This window comes from Bison bison, unplaced genomic scaffold, assembly GCF_000754665.1.
Source record: "Bison bison bison isolate TAMUID 2011002044 unplaced genomic scaffold, Bison_UMD1.0 scf7180017862278, whole genome shotgun sequence".
NCBI lineage: Eukaryota > Metazoa > Chordata > Mammalia > Artiodactyla > Bovidae > Bison > Bison bison.
In genome coordinates, this window is record NW_011492850.1 from 88,011 (window position 1) to 104,849 (window position 16,839).

The 16,839-nt window shown below is 39.0% G+C and overlaps 1 protein-coding gene across 7 annotated transcripts in view; it reads right to left on the minus strand.

Annotated features, from left to right (window-relative positions):
* The window catches only part of PDE4DIP (phosphodiesterase 4D interacting protein), a 239,510-nt gene that overhangs the window by 51,462 nt on the left and 171,209 nt on the right, over positions 1 to 16,839 (minus strand). For all 7 annotated transcript variants that reach the window (XR_824629.1, XR_824628.1, XM_010832825.1 and 4 more), the window contains 13 exons: positions 16,665 to 16,757; positions 16,317 to 16,529; positions 15,304 to 15,462; positions 14,350 to 14,463; positions 14,021 to 14,158; positions 13,133 to 13,312; positions 11,835 to 12,029; positions 8,240 to 8,407; positions 7,988 to 8,069; positions 4,526 to 4,617; positions 2,816 to 2,932; positions 2,360 to 2,497; positions 1,393 to 1,505 (listed from right to left, as the gene is read on the minus strand). Coding sequence is in view for 5 of the 7 variants with exons in the window: in XM_010832825.1 (XP_010831127.1) it covers positions 1,393 to 1,505; positions 2,360 to 2,497; positions 2,816 to 2,932; positions 4,526 to 4,617; positions 7,988 to 8,069; positions 8,240 to 8,407; positions 11,835 to 12,029; positions 13,133 to 13,312; positions 14,021 to 14,158; positions 14,350 to 14,463; positions 15,304 to 15,462; positions 16,317 to 16,529; positions 16,665 to 16,757 (1,802 nt within the window). In the remaining 2 variants the exon portion in view is untranslated. The remainder of the gene's footprint in view (positions 1 to 1,392; positions 1,506 to 2,359; positions 2,498 to 2,815; positions 2,933 to 4,525; positions 4,618 to 7,987; positions 8,070 to 8,239; positions 8,408 to 11,834; positions 12,030 to 13,132; positions 13,313 to 14,020; positions 14,159 to 14,349; positions 14,464 to 15,303; positions 15,463 to 16,316; positions 16,530 to 16,664; positions 16,758 to 16,839) is intronic.

Consider the following 16,839-nt stretch of genomic DNA (forward strand, 5'->3'; position numbering starts at 1 on the left):
GCTACCAGGAAAGCCCATAATGAGTCCATAGATGCTTCCAAAGAGCCAACAGTGCCACTCTGAGCCATGAGACTCTAGGAGACACATTTTACTGTGTCTCTAGAATACAATCAATGAATGTGGTCTTTGTTGTGGCACCTGTGTTCATTGCTGGTAGACTAGCAAGGTCTGCTTTCTGTAAAGTTTGTCCTTTTATCCGAGATTCTGGGCCAATCTGACATAAAATTATAGTTCCTAATATTTAGCTAACACCACTATAAGGTTACTAGGAGAAATTTCATTTTCTAACTGAATGCGTTGCTGCTGCTAAGTCGCTTCAGTCATGTCTGACTCTGTGCGACCCCATAGAGGGCAGCCCACCAGGCTCCCCCGTCCCTGGGATTCTCCAGGCAAGAACACTGGAGTGGGTTGCCATTTCCTTCTCCAGTGTATGAAAGTGAAAAGTGAAAGTGAAGTCACTCAGTCGTGTCCGACTCCTAGCAACCCCATGGACTGCAGCCTACCAGGCTCCTCCGTCCATGGGATTTTCCAGGCAAGAGTACTGGAGTGGGGTGCCATTGCCTTCTCTGAAAAACCAAAACCCAGGAAAAACTAACTGTAAACTGAATTCATGTTGAGCCAAGTAGGGTTGGTTGCTACTGAAGGTATATGTTTTGTCATTTGTTAACCAAACTTTACAGTACTTTGAGAAGGAATCCAGTTCACAGAGTCAGATTCTTTAACAAGTAACATAAGTGGTCCTATCATACCCTTCCTCTGCCTTCATTTTCTTGAAAGAGAAAGAAAACAAATTTGACTCAGCAATACATTAGAGAAAGCTGAAGAGTGACAAAAATAAAAATTAGGAAACAAAGAAAGGGGCTAGGAGGGAAGACAAAACAAGAAAAAAAATAAAGAGAAAAGAGAACAGAAAATGTACCAGAAAGATAATAATATATATGACCAAAAATTAAGAGGTACAGGAAAACATATTCATCATGATGGCTATTGGTAATCTTGCAGTAATAGTAGCCATAACAACAAATATATTTTCTTCAGTGACATTCAGTGAATATCAGGGCCCTTTATAGTCTTACTCTTATTATTAGAATATAATGAAGCAGCCTTTAATAGGACAAGGAGCAGACAAATGAAAGAAATATACAAGTTCTTACTACATGCAAGGTACTAATTGAGACACCTGACATGTATTCTCATTTGATCTTTGCAATAACTACATGAAACAGGAAGTATTCCTGACTTAATTTAGACGCTGAGGCTCAGAGGAATCCATAAAACGAATGACAAATTGGACCCCAGTAATGGTCCACTTTCTTTTTCTTCCCACTTTGTAAGCTGTAGGCATCTTCACGTAATGAGGAATAAAAGGAAAAAATGCAGTCACTCTCTCACCTCTCTGGATGGGCATGGAACTTCACCAGACTGCTATAGAGCTGTCTCTCTGCCTGTAAGGCCTCATTGAGCCGACTCCGCTCATCTACCAGTCCTTCGAGCATCAGCAGCAACTGAGGGGAAAAAGAAGTGAAGCAACATGCAAGCAGAAACATGAAGCCACAGTTAATTCTGAGAAAGAGATCAAAAGAACGTATTAGCACGGACAATGACTCAAACAGCTCACTATCTCATTACTGACTTAACCTTTCTATATAGTATGCTACAGTTTTCAAGTCAATGTCATATTTGTCATTAAGTTTTTATCTTTTAAACTCTGTAAGGCAGAATTCAACTATGGGAGGAAGAAGAAGAAAGAAGAAAACAAAGCCAGAAACACAGGAGACAGGCTAAGAGGGAGGAGTGGGAGACAAAGCCAGGATAGGGCAAGAGGGACACAGACAGCAGGACTCACAAGTGCTCTTCATCCACTGAGTAAACATTAACTGGGCCCCTTCTCTGTGCCAGGTTCTAAGGACAAACTTACTATCCAGCTGGGGAAAAGACATCCATCAGTCACAGACAGGTGTCACTGTGAGCTACAGTAAAGTGCTCTAAAGAAGACGACCTGTGATAATGCATGACCGGTAACCTGTTTAAGGGAACTGGTAGCGTTAAAGCCAGTTTGGAGTGAGATGAGTAGTTAGTGTCTAGAGACATGGTAACAGAGACACGGAGGAGTACAGGTAAACCGGTCTTTCGATTAATAACAAGATTGGCACTCAAGAAAGGTCAGATCTGGGGCAGTGGTTACAATGGAACCACACGTGGTAGAAAACAGCACCTGTGGCTGCTACTGGCCACGGTGGGGAACTTGGGAGCACAGATTCTCGATGAAATTCCAGCAACAGCCACCATCATAAGTAACTGACATCTTGTTCACTGCTGATTTTGCAGTAAAAATAAGGCCTGTACTCCAATAGCTTACTTGTTGTCTTCGGTTTCCGGAAGTTTCCTGTCCTTGTGATTCTACTGAAGCCACTTTTTCCCGAAGAAGCAAGACTTCCTGGGTCAGGCGTTCCATAGCTGGGATGTCTTCAGGATCAACCAGCTGCATCTGCAGGTCCTAAAAGTAAAAAAACTAGTAATAAAAATAGTAATAAAAAAAACGCTATTCAGCAGAGGAACAAATGCTCTTGAAATAATCTACTACGCATTAAGTGGGATATTAATAAGCCGTGATAGTAACAATAGCTTCTTCATGAAATCTGAGCCACTCTGATATCAGTCAGAGAGAATATGGTAACACCAAGAGGCTCAAACAAGCACCGCATCCAGAAGACAAGCACCGGCACAGGGACTCAATGAATCCAAGTGCTGTCTGAAGGTGAAGGCATTCTGAGCTATAATCATTTCCAAGAGTCTTTCAAAAGCTTTGAACGACCTTTATGAGGTCTTCCTTAATCTGTATGGTCCTGGTCAGGGACTCCATGTCAGCAGCCTGAACCTGCAGCTCTTGCTCCTGCACAGCCACCATGGACTGGAGTGCAGAGAGTTCCATCTGTGGAGAAAGAAATCCTGAAGTCAGTGGGCAGAGGAAACAGTGGGTGTCATGGTTACATTTTGACACTGAAGCAGATGCTTTTCCATATCATATTATTATCAACCAGTAGTGCAAATAAAAACTAGAACATGAATAGTGAGCTACTGGATCAGATCCATAAACCACACCGTGTGATATCAAAGGATGTTTCATAGGAAGTTGTAATGTGGTTTTAATGATGTCCTCTACTTTTTGTTAGCACTACAAAACATACCAAATTGGTTTGTTTTTTTAATTTTTTTTTTTTGGCTGTACTGCATGGCATGTGGGATCTCAGGGAAGTCCAGAAACATTAGTCTTAATTGAGTGTATGTGAGAGAAACAGGAACAACATAATGGCTAGGGTAGAACCGAAATTTTAGAAAAGGAGGGAAACTAGGGGATTTTTTTTTAAACTCGTATTTTTAAAATACCACACAATTTCACATCCTCAAAACTTGAGTCATATAACATGATTCTGTTTGTAAGGAGAGATGTGGTAATGAAAAGAAATACAATAAGATAATTTCATCACAAATATGAACACAGGTTTTATATTATAGATTTAACTATGGGAAAGAGGTGGAACAAAAACTGAGGAGCTATATAGACTGGCCAACCAGACTTAGTTTAGGGACCCATGACACTGTCTGATCTTCTACAGTAGAGGCGATAGTGACATAAAGGTTTTTAGTTTTAGCCTGTAACCCTATATTGTGGCCCTAAAGCTTCCTCTCTCTTCATCCAAGTTGGACAAACAATTAGTTGTATAGGGAGGCAGAAGGGGAAGGGATTCTGTAAGGCTGAGAGGCCTCTTCTAAGAAAATGATGAAAACTGTCACTAGAAACAGAGCATATGGATGGGAAAAATTATCTGCTCCAGGAAAGGACTTCTGAGGAAGCATGCTGAGTCACAGAAGACCTGAGCTTAAATCACAGCTTTAGTATTTTATAGCCACATAACAATTCCTCTCCATCTTTTAAAACAGTGTTTCAGCTTCTTCTTCTGTAAAATAGGGCCAACATTAACCTACTTTGCAGAGTTGTAAATATTAGTGCTAATTTAAATGCCCAGTGCAGTGCATAACATACAGCAAGTTCTCAATAAACATTATGGATCTTTCTTGAATGTCTCTTGTTCTATGTTTCTAAAACTAATTTCATGGATCTGTCATAATTATAAGCAGCAATTATATAGCACTTCATTTTTTTCACAAGTCTGCTATAATTATTTTATTCCAGTTAGATATGGGTAAAGAAAACTGTGCTCTTTCAGCACTTAAAAAGTTTTAAGCAATTTCTACTTTTCTCTAGAAAGAAAAAAGGCTCAACTTGCATTTGGACCCAGATATTATACTTGGAGAATTCTACTCTTTCCTTTTTAAAAAAGTTTTTTAAAAAAATTTATTTACCTTTAATTGGAGGATGATTGCTTTACAATGTTGTGCTGGTTTCTATAATACATCAATGAATCAGCCATAGTTACACATATGTTCTCTCCCTCTTGAATACTTAAAACTCTTTTGAAAAAAAAATAGGAACTTAGAAATTAGACTTAACTAGAAAACTCACCCGACTTTCTCTCTCTTTTTTAGCCATGAGCTCAAGTTCCTCTTTGGCATTACTCAGTTCTTTTTCCAGCCCCGCAACTGTATCCAAGTCCCCTAAAGATGAATACATAGTGCTAGTTACAATCAGTATCAACATAATACGATCTGTGCTGCCTTGTTTCTGAGGAATTTATTCTAAGATGCAACCCAATAACAACAAAACATACATACACAGGATATTCTTTGCAGCATTATTTGTAATAACAAAACACTGCAATCCATCTATAAGCCTATAAAAAGAAGATTGAATACATATAGTATATCCACACGATGAAGTTCTATATATAGCTGTAAAAAAGAATGAGGAATATCTTTATGAACTGATATGGAGTGATTTCTAAGATATTAAGTACAACAAGCTGTTTAGAAAAGAATACATCTATGGAGTATGTTTTATGTTAGGAAAAGGGGACGCATGCATGTTACATATACACATAGGATTAATCTGCTTACTTCTGTAAAAAGAAACACAGGAAGGATACCTCAGAAATGAAACCAGTTGCCTTCAGAGGATGAGTGAAAACAGGAGAGAAAGGACAGAGAAGTAGATGGGACTTCTGAGTACACTTTTCTCTATTTTTGAGCTTGGAACCATTTTAATGTTTTATTATCAATGGGTAAAGTTAGTTCAACAATAATGAGGAAGAAAAATCCAAAACTGAATACTAACAAAAATGAATGAAACTAAACGGCAAATAGATAAGATAATCACCCAGAATACAACTTAAAAAATTAATCCAAATAATTTTTGAATCCAATATTCAACTGTACATCCTCAGTTGGAAATATTCTAAGGATAATAAGAATTACAAAGAAATTTTAAACATTATTTAATAGATTTACTTTTGATAGTGGTATTCATATAGCCATTCTGAAACTATTTTTCTATATTATGCAAATATATAAATATAGTGATGTTATAGGTAACCAGGTTTCTCAATGTTGGGAGAAGGGAGATATAAAATAAGGGAGAGAAAGAACTTTTACTGTTAAACTGGAATTAGAGGAACCAGTATCAAAAGGTGTTACACACACACATACACATCCTTAGCTCTTTTCACTTAAAAGGGCCTAGAAGCAAAGGACATACCTGAAGTTATGAACTTATCTTATGCCCAGGTATTAGTATATAAATGCTATTACCCATTAAAAGGAACTAGAGAGCTCCTTGAAGTAATGGATAATTTCAGGGTTGAGGCAGGCAAAGAAAAAGGTAATTATATAACATCTTGTGCCAGAAAGTATGGAAGTAATCAAAAACTGATGAAGAATTATTGAAAGGACAGAGAAACAGTTTGAAGGGGCTCCAATTAGCCAAATCCCAAATAATTTGGTCATCACGTGGAAGAATGACAGAAATGGGTAATAAAATATTTTTTTAAAAAAAAACAAGCCATTACTTCATACTGATATAAACAAACAAAAGGAACAGAAAGGATAGGGAAAGGGCACCTCTTCTTTATACAAGAAGACACATTACTAAAGAAAGAAGGAATTTTAGAAACAGAAAATCAGTCTTCTAAACTACCAAAGTAACAGTGGGTACAAGCAAGCTTGAAGATGCTAAACCACTGGGTGAATGGCTGTGGGAAACAGAACCATCAACACCTTAAGGTATTTGGGCAGATCACTTATCTCTTATTAATTACAAAGGCGAAAATGAACCTTTACAACGGAGACATCTGGTGGATACAACCTTAACCGAATGACTAAACTTAACATCACTGAACATAACACAAGTAGTAACATGGGCTCCTGAGGCATTGCACCAAGAAAGATATCACCCAAGCAGCATTCTTGCCAAAGATGTTTAACTTGAATCTAACCACGAGGAGACAATCAGAGCCAAACTGAGGGCCATTAGCTGGCCCAGAGCTTTAAAAAATGCCAGTGTCAGGGAACAGACTTGTGGCTGCCGAGCGGGGATGGCGGAGGGCTGGATTGGAAACTGGGGGCTGGCAGATGCAAACTATTATATACAGAATGGATAAACAACAAGGTCCGACTGAATGGCAAAGGGAGCTATATTCAATAACCTGTAATAAACCATAATGCAAAAGAATCTGATAAAGATATATACACAGAATCACTTTGCTGTACACTGGGGACACACAGCACTATAAATCAACTACACTTGAAACTGAAAAAACTGCTAATGCCAAAAAAGACAAAAAAGGCTAGAAAATGGTTCTAGATTAAAGGAGACTAAAGAACCATGACGGTAGGGAGGGAAGAAAACAACCAGCTATCAAGAGTATTACAGGGACAATGGAAACCCTGAAAATAGACTGCACAGTAGATGCTAGGACTATGTTAAAGCTACATTGACTGAACTTGGTAATTGTAGTTACCCAGGAGATTGCTCTTGTTTAATGAAGTATTTAGGGATGAAGTGTCATGATCTCTGCAATTTTTAAATGGTTCAGAAAAAACATTACATCTGTGTGTACACGCACATACATGCAAGAAATGATGCAAAAGTGGCAAAATGTTAACAGTTGGTGAATCTTAATAAAAATGTACATGGGTATTCACTGTACTATTTTTCCCACTTTTATATAGGTTTGAAATTTACAAAATAAATTGGGGAAAGATGCTTTTTTAAAAAGGCAAATAGGGAGTAAATTAAACAAATCCAGCATCTTTACCCTTCGACTAGAATAAAGTTTCCCACTAAAAAATGATTACCTGCACAGCTTACCTATGAATTCCACAATGCCCTATACTATAAAACAGACACAAAGTTTTTACATTCTGAAAATCATTTAAAAAACTGTAAGTTAATTCTTCAAGTCCACAACACTTCTATCAGCACTATAATCACCAAGACACTAATCATGGTGAGCCCTTGTTTCTGTAACACTTCTCCAGATCCTGATATTTTGGTCTCTGAGACTAATCTAAGGCATTCGTTTTGAGTTTTGCTCACACCTCACATATAATTCAGTTACTTTTATGGAGTTCAAGGCCTACAACCACCTCTTGGATGGGGCAGAGCTTGGCAAATGACTCAATGTACACTGCCTACTCTTCTCAATACTGTAATGTAGCTTATGTCTAGATGTAGTAAGTAGCCTCAGCTTGCTTCAAAGATACTCAGGAGAAGGTATCAGCCCCATGGTCCTGCCGTGTAGGTTTGAAAACACTGCCTCCTGCATTCTTGAGTCCCTGCAAAGCTATCTGAAAAGGAAAATTAGGATGCAGCTTCTTTGGGCCAAATTGTATAGCCAGAACAATAGCTTTAATTCAATGTAAGGTAAAGTCAGTTCTCCCAAGAATAGATATATCTTCAGTCTTTCAGTGGAATCCAAGCTTATTTTTTCCATTAAGGTAGGAAAGGAAAGAGTCTTGGCCAAATCTGTTAACAGAGTGTTACAAGAAGGAAAGACGGAGATTCCTTAATGAAATCAAATTTGATACTTACCTAACGAGGACCTGGGTACGCTAGCATCCCCTTTGGCAGTCAATGAAGTGCTATCATCTCTGGAGGGTATATGCACTGAACCCTAAAAATTGGAAGAGTTGGGGGATTTAGGAAGATACAGGAATCATGATCACAATGACAGGACTTGGAACATCCTCACACAACTTGGAATTAAAATTATCATACTTATGCCTCAGATATAAAAAGAAAATGCAGCTGGCATAAACATCTATACAAGTCTATAGTTCTTACTTGATCAGTTTGCTCTCCGAGATGGGGGCTGATGGAGGTAACTTCAGCTGGTCGGTTAGAGAGGGGTGCTTGGGACATGATGAAATCTTTCCCTCCTAAATATTGGCGCAGGGCCTGTAATTCTGAATTTCTTTCCATTAGAGCTTGTACCATCTTTTCTGCAGCAGCCTAGTAAGGAAATCACAAGCAACATGAGACAGAGACTCTACTAAAACAAAATTTGTGTTCTGATGTCATTTGTTAAAAGCCAACCATTTAAAAAAAAGTTAGTGGGGCTCTAAGAAATGGTTTCCTTGCTTTCATTTTACAGGAAAAAACAGTCAAGGAGTGGAAAGAAAGTCTGTCATAGACAGAATACTGGAAAAACAGAACACAACATGTCTATCATAGATAAACTCATCTGAAATTGGTTCTGCTAGAAATGCCAGGCTAATAACATATTGAACTGGGTAACTGATATCTTTCTTTACTTGGGGATACATGTGCCTTTGGCGTGGATGGTCTTGCTCAAACATTTGTCATTTGCATGGTTTGCTCCCTTAAAATGTCTAGGAGAGTGTCAGTCACTCAGTTGTGTCTGACTCTTTGTGACCCCATGAACTGTAGCCTGTCAAGCTCTTCTGTTCATGGAATTCTCCAGGAAAGAATACTGGAATGGGTTGCCATTTCCTTCTTCAAGGTCTTTGCCAAATTTCAACTTTTCAGATTGGCCTTTTCTGCATTTCCTATCTAAATGCAGCAAGCTCATCTACTCCCAATTTCTGCTGACCTGCTACATTTTTTTTTACATTGCACTTACCAGTAATCAATATATCTATTATTGTCTCTCTCTCCCCCAACACCTGCAACTGGATGAAAGTTTTCTAAGAGCAAGCACTGTGATGTTTTATTCAGTGCTGAATCCCAAGCTCCCAGAACAGAGTCTGGCCCAGAGAAGGCACTCAATACATAGGCACTCAAGACCTAGATATTGAATGAATCACACAGGAACATTTTATCAGACCACATGACCAGGAGAATCTGGACCTCAAAATCACACCAGTTTATTTCATTTCTAATCCCATAGTTTACTAAGACACATGATGGCACAATAAGGAAAAAATTGATAAAGAACCTGCCCGCCAATGCAGGAGACATAAGAGACATGGGTTCGATCTCTGGGTTGGGAAGATGCCCTGGAGGAGGGCATGGCAACCCACTCCGGTGTTCCAGCCTGGAGAATCCATATGGACAGAGGAGCCTGGTGGGCTATAGTCAACAGGGTCACAAAGAGTCAGACACAACTGAAGCAACTTAGCATGCACATCACATAGAAAGTCTGCATTTAATCAGAAAATCCAGAAATAATAAACTAAGACTAAAATTACTAAGAATGTAAGATGATGGATATGTCAGATATAGCATCAACTATCTCTGGGGAGAATTACTACTGTTTTAAATAAGAATCTGAGCCCTCGCCATAACTTCTAAGAGAAATGAAAGAATAACCTTCTAGCTTTAACATGGAAAATTCAGACTCTTTAGGGATTTGGACATAACCATCTTAGATGTAACAGTACGTTATTAATTTGCCTTAATAAAAATCTGTTAGACTATGGGAAGAAACAAAGTAAATAATACACAAGATATCTTGTGTCATACATATGATCTAACTGGCTTGACTCTTTCTAGTAATGCTGCTTTTAGCACCACTCCCCCAAATGTGGTTCTTGGACCAGCAGCATCACCATCATCTGGAAGCTTGTAAGAAATGCAGATTTTTGAGGCCATGTTTTTTAAAAGCTATTTGAGGGATTGTTCTGCATATAAAATTCAAGAACCACATCTAGAAGAATACAATCACTACTCTTCCTGGAGCTGAAGACTTTTGTAATTTCAGGCATCTCTTAGATTCCATTATTTTACTACAAACGCATACACAACATATATGTATATATTAAGTGTAATAAGACTAATTCTTTCACATGACAAAAGGGTGAAAAAGAAAACTCAAAGACTCATTAGTCTCCTGCTAAATTTTTAAATAATTTACAATGATTTTGTTAGGTCATTCTAAAAGCAGTTTCTGCAGCACAAAGCAGCATGTTTCTAACAAAATGTGTATTTACTTCAGTGGGCCTAAGAATTGGATGAGTGGAATATAACCATCCCATACTAAAAGGAAGCATTAGAGACTATTACAGTCAAATAACGTAGGCAATGGTAAGAATCTATTTCCCTCTGAAAACTGACTAGGGGGAATTCTGAGTGACAGGTCCCTGAAATGTAGCACAAGCCAACTATATCAGACTCTAGCCTTTAGGAGAAAGATATATGGAAATGAGGATTAAATTAAGAATTTGCTTTTGAAATATTTGTGGTACATATATACAATGGAGTATTACTCAGCCATTAAAAAGAATACATTTGAATCAGTTCTAATGAGGTGGATGAAACTGGAGCCTATTATACAGAGTGAAGTAAGCCAGAAAGAAAAACACCAATACAGTATACTAACGCATATATATGGAATTTAGAAAGATAGTAACGATAACCCTATATGTGAGATAGCAAAAGAGACACAGATGTATAGAACAGTTTTTTGGACTCTGTGAGAGAGGGAGAGGGTGGGATGATTTGGGAGAATGGCATTGAAACATGTATAATATCATATAAGAAACGAATCGCCAGTCCAGGTTCAATGCAGGATACAGGATGCTTGGGGCTGGTGCACTGGGATGACCCAGAGGGATGGTACAGCGAGGGAGGTGGGAGGAGGGTTCAGGATGGGGAACACGTGTATACCTGTGGCAGATTCATGTTGATGTATGGCAAAACCAATACAATATTGTAATTAGCCTCCAATTAAAATAAATAAATTTGTATTAAAAAAAGAAATATTTGTGCATTGTTATTTTGAAATTACTATATCCCATATTACTATGAGATTGTTTATTCTCATCATGGCTTTGAAAAAAATCTTTTCTTCCCTCTTAAGATAACTCAGACTTTACATGAATTAAGAGAAAATGTACAAAGAATAAGCTTCCCCATATCTGGGGTAGAAACAAAATATCACTCAAGTCTTGATAATTTAGAATTGAAATCAAAACACTCCAGAACCCCATATTTCTTATGGTCAAAATGATCAGAACATTAAGGAAAGGAAAATGTTATCAATACATAATGAACTTAATGAGTGGGAATATGTATTATTTAGGCACCCTCCAAAAGCAAAGTGTTCTAGAAATAGTTCATATGGGCATCCCTGGTGGCTCAGCTGGTAAAAAATCTGCCTGCAATGCGAGAGACGTGGTTTTGATCCCTGAGTTGGGAAGATCCCCTGAAAAAGGGAATGGCTACCCACTCCATTATTCTGGCTGAAGAACTCCAAGGACTGTATGGCCATGGGTCACAGAGTTGGATACGACTGAGTGACTTTCACTTGATGATTCATGTAAAACTATAGTCTAGTCAATAGGCTGAAGGGAAAAAAGCTAATAGAATGGACTTAAGACAACATAAATTTTACAAGTTACAAGGGTCTGATGCTTTCTGTAGTGTGGACTATAAATGTACAGGGCGATGTTCTCCCAGCCTGTGCATTAGTCCTTACGTGGCTCTCCTGCTCTCTGGTGCTCATGGACTGAAGCAGGCCCTGAATCTCCATTTCATATTCCACCGCTTGCTTGTTCCGATCACTCAGAAGGTCCTGCAGCATCCTTTCCTTCCGCTGTAGACGCTGGCACAGCTCCTCAACTATCTCAGTCTGCCCTGGTCCAAGTTTGCAGAGCAATGTTGCGGTAAGATCCTAATACAGGAGAGAGAGTGTAAGTTCTGGAGGAAAGAATTCCCTCTAATACACATCAAAGGGCTTAAAAGAATCTTTCATAGAAGAGACAGCAAGTATGATGTTTTACTCATTTTTGTTGCCCCAGATCTAGCACAGGCCTTGCACATAAAAGACTGTCAATACACAGTGAATGAACACTAATAATACAGAAAAAAAAAAAAACTTAGAATGACAACTTACATGTTGTTTTCTAAAATAAGTCCTTTCCTTATATGCTCAGGGCACATAATATTGGGGATAAAGGGGCACTCCATTTATTTTCTCCCCAGTTTAACTTTATAGGGGAACACACTATGATAAACTGCAAAAAACAACAAGCACTGTTTTTATAAGCACGGTGATGTAGCTCCTAGGTCTACACTAGGAGGTAATACATGGTGGTTAAAACTGCGGAGCCACACCATCTGGGTTGCACACTGGTTATACCACTTATTAGCTATGTCACTTTGGATAAGTTAATTCACCTCAGAAGTCTGTTCCCTTGACTGTAAAAGAGGAATAACAGTATGTACCTCATAGGTTTGCAAGGATTCAGTGAATTAGTATCCATCTTAAACGGGGCTTCCCTGGTGGCTCAGTGGTAAAGAATCTGCCTGCAGTGCAGGAGATCAGGGTTTGATCCCCGGGTGGGAAAGATCCCCTGCAGGAGGGCATGGCAACCAGCTCTAGTATTCTTGCCTGGAGAATCCCATGGACAGAGGAGCCTGGTGGGCTACAGTCCATAGGGTTGCACAGTCAGACATGAGTGAGGCGACTAAGCAGTAGCAGTAAGCTCTTAAAACAGCGCCTGACGCAGCATACGCACCATAACAAAGGTTAGTTACCATACTGTGGGTATATTTTTTAGATCTCATTCTCACATAACTTCTTTGAGAAAGATAATTGTTCCCTTGAGTTTATAGGCGTAGGGGAAAAATTCCCGTGAAAGCCAATGACCTGCTCAGGCACAGGATGGAATTAAACACTTGGGTCACCAGTCTCTTAGACCTCGAGAGTCCTAATCCAAGACTGAGATTATGTCATCACTAAACCGATGGCCCGTAAGTTAACTAAATCCTTGCCTCCACTTCTTTGTTCCTGTCATGCAGAGATGTCTGTAGCTGCTGAATGATGCTTTCTTGCTCCTTCTGCCAACGGCTAAATTTGGTTTCCATTTCTTCTTTCAGCCGCTGGAGGTTCTGACAGGTGGCAGACAACTGTTCCACTTCCAGGCCTTTGGACCTCAGGAGACTCTCCATACTCTACAGTCACAGAGACAGCAGTTGCTAAGTCAAAGAGCCACCCCACACTCCTCAGCATGAACAGGAGACCTGACTCACCTTTACATTATCTCCTCCATTATCTTATCTATTTATTTTGCAAAAGGAAAAACTGTGTATCTAATCTAACAATGCCATATTAGTCTATTTTTTGTTATTAGAAACTCTTATCTAGTTTGTAGAGAGATAGATATAATGTATGTCCTAAATAAAGTATTTTGGAGGAAGTGAAGAACTTCTTTAAGAAGTTCCAGATGGTTAGATATTAAAGATCTAAAAGAAATATACAAAAATAGCCCAGAGTAAATATTAATAAGAGAAACAAGGACTCTTGACTGTGGTTATACACAGACATGTACATAATATTAATGAGAAAAATACAATATAACAGTTGTATCTGAGCAATGGTTCTATAAAAGCATATAAACACTGGCAGGGATTAGAAATAAATTAGAGCTATGAATCCATATTCACTGCCCTGTCCTACAGAGTTCATACTAGAAGTGCTAAAACTTCTCACTCCATAGTCTATGATAACAGAACTAATGACTGCTATTTTTGTTTGGTTTTGTATTTTTTAATATATAAAACACATATCCTGATTTTCAGCAAATGATGGAAGGGGTGATGCTTCAGGCTTGGAATCCAAGTGGGAGAGGGATGCTGAGTCATGACGGCGTTTGCTCTAACCTGCATGGTAGCTTCATTGGCGGAGAGGATACCGCGCAGCCTCTCTAAGTCGTGATCTCGCTCTCTCATGGCAAGGTGAAGCTGACGCAGTTCTTTTTCCTTTTCTTCTAGGCTGGAGAACTTTTCATCTATAGCCCGCTGCAAGCAAAATAAGCATCCCAAAGCTCCGTAAGAGCCACTATTCTGATTACGCTTATTCAATAAGATTCCAAATATAAAAGAATAGAAAATCAACTCCAAAAAGCAGCAAAATCAGTTAACACACATTTCTATAGTCCCTCTGGGGACAGAATAACCCATAGCATCATGAGCAGAATTATGGTACATACCTCTAGGGCAACATCTCTATCTTGTATTCTTTGCCTAAGTTTCTCAAGCAACATTTCATTTGCTTCAAGGGTTTTGTCTGAGTTATTTCGGTACTGCAGGAGCTCCCGAAATTCCTATCAGGACCAAGAAATAATTCCCTTTATTCATTTTACTTAGTATTAACTGAATTCCTACACTGTGTCAAGCAATCTGTTAGTGTTTCAGGATAAAAAACACAATGTGATCACTCTCAAGGGGAACACAGTTTAGCAGAGATAGCAGACACACAAAGCGCTAACAATTCTGCATCATATATATGTGAGTATACAGAAACACGTCTCCTGGGGGAACACAGGACGCACTGTCTAACTCTGCCTGAAGGTGTCACTAAAGTTCGCAGGAAGGAGGTTACATTGCTCTTAAAGCAAGCACTAGGAGTTTCCCAAGAGGCTGTGTGAGGTATTTCTGTCAGAGAAAAAATGTAGGTATAATATATGTATGCGTATTATGAAAAAAATCATATGGTCAGTGAAGTATAAGGTATTCAATGTGACTAAATCTTAGAGTAGGTGGTAGAACTGACCACTCTCTCCCTTAGTCTTCCATTTTTTCCCTATAACTTACATTTTATCACCTAAATAGCTGGATATATAGAGGTCTTCAGCGGGAGCAGAAGACATATCTTCTCTTCATCTTCCTCTTCCTGGCCTGGTATCTGACTCACAGAGATGCTTAATAACTATTGGCTAAATATTTACCGCTGAAGTCTTTCCGGTCTTTGTTCTTACTTCCTACACTTGCTGGTTATCATCTTGGTTCACAGATTGTACTTTCTATTTCTTTTGAATCCTCCTGGTTCCCACATCTCAATGATCTACATGTAGGAGGTACTCAACACAAGTGGACAGATGATATGAACATAAATGCCCGTGTCCTGTGAACCCAGTTTTAGCTGAGTCATTCTGTGGACTCACCTGAAGCAGCTGCTCTTTGTGACTCAGACTGTAGTGGAGGTGCTGAATGTGCTGCTCTTGGGTGCGAATCTCATTATATTTTTCAGCCTCCAGGGTATGAAGCTGTTGGCTCTTACTCTGAAGTTCTCCTTGTAGCTGCTGTAGGGCTTTTTGCAATTCCTGAATTAAACAGATTCCCTTTTTCAAACAATCTAAAATTTTCACATGGTCATTAGATACGGAGGCCTTAAAACTTTCAAGGCATAGAGACCAAAAAAATAAAGTAGCAAAAAGTGCCATTCTTAAAATTACGAAAGAAATACTACAAGGGTCAAATAGGATGAGGGAAACTATGGGAACTGTGGATGGGAGTATTAATACTCTGATTCAATACTTACTTTTTGGCTTAAAAGTGATATATCTATATAAGCACTAAGTGGGATTTGGTTCCAGTGTAAACATGGATCCTTTATCAATAAGCTCAAGGATACACGATTACTACCCATGCTTTTAAATCTTAAAGAAGAACTGGGAGCATTTTTTCCAAGCTAACAAGAAACTATTTAAGAATTATGTGTTTTAATTTTTTAAAAAAGCACACATGGCTAACTATGCAGGCCATTCCTCTCACTCGGTTGGTCTTCCTGCTTTTCTGTCTCATGACTTTTACCCACCCTTCAAGAATAATCTTAGACAATATGCTCCTTTGTGAAGCTTTCTCTGGCTCCCTCAGCTCTCCCTATATATTCCTATAGGATCCTTATGCCTCCTCTATAATATTTGCCACACTGAAATACTGTTTACAAGACTGTCTCTCATACTATATTACAAGTATCTTAGGAGGAAAGTGCCTGTGATACTCACTCTGGTATTTCCACAACACAGCCCAATACCTGGCATACAGAATAAGGGTTAGCAAATGTTGAACTGAATTACTTAGATTAAGTAAGTTCAACACAAGCTATCCCTATAAAAAGTTATGACCAGGGCAAAGTTCACCTTTACACACTGCCACACAACGATTAATGATTTACTTGGTTATGTTTCCAAGAAGCCTCTTTCTGCTGTTCTCTCTCCTGTGCTGCAGCCTCTACAAACCGCACACATCGTCTAGCATCAGCCAGCTGCCTTTCTTTTTGGCGTACTGCCCTCTGGAGCTTCTGTATTTCAAGCTGGCTGCAGAATAAAGCACTTTGAAGATCAAGCAGAGCCACCTGTTGCTGAGCTGGGGAAGTACCCTCTGAGTTCTGAAAAGAGAGAGAAAAGCATCGTCACAAGAAGGCCCGGCACTGAGCAGCCAAGAAGACCACCGAGACCAAGACCGTGGCTGAGAGTGGCACATCCTCAAGTGATGCCTCCTGCCCTGGGTCATCCTCACATACATGAAGCTGTTTAAGCTGACTCTGGTGCAGCATTTCTCGAAGCTTAGCCATTGTGTCGTTTTGACCTTCAATCACCTGGTACAACTCCTCAGTCTGCAAACGAGAGAGGGGGTACCAAACATATTAGCAAACTAAGTATAAACTCCATTATCTTATTATCTCACCGATACAGATT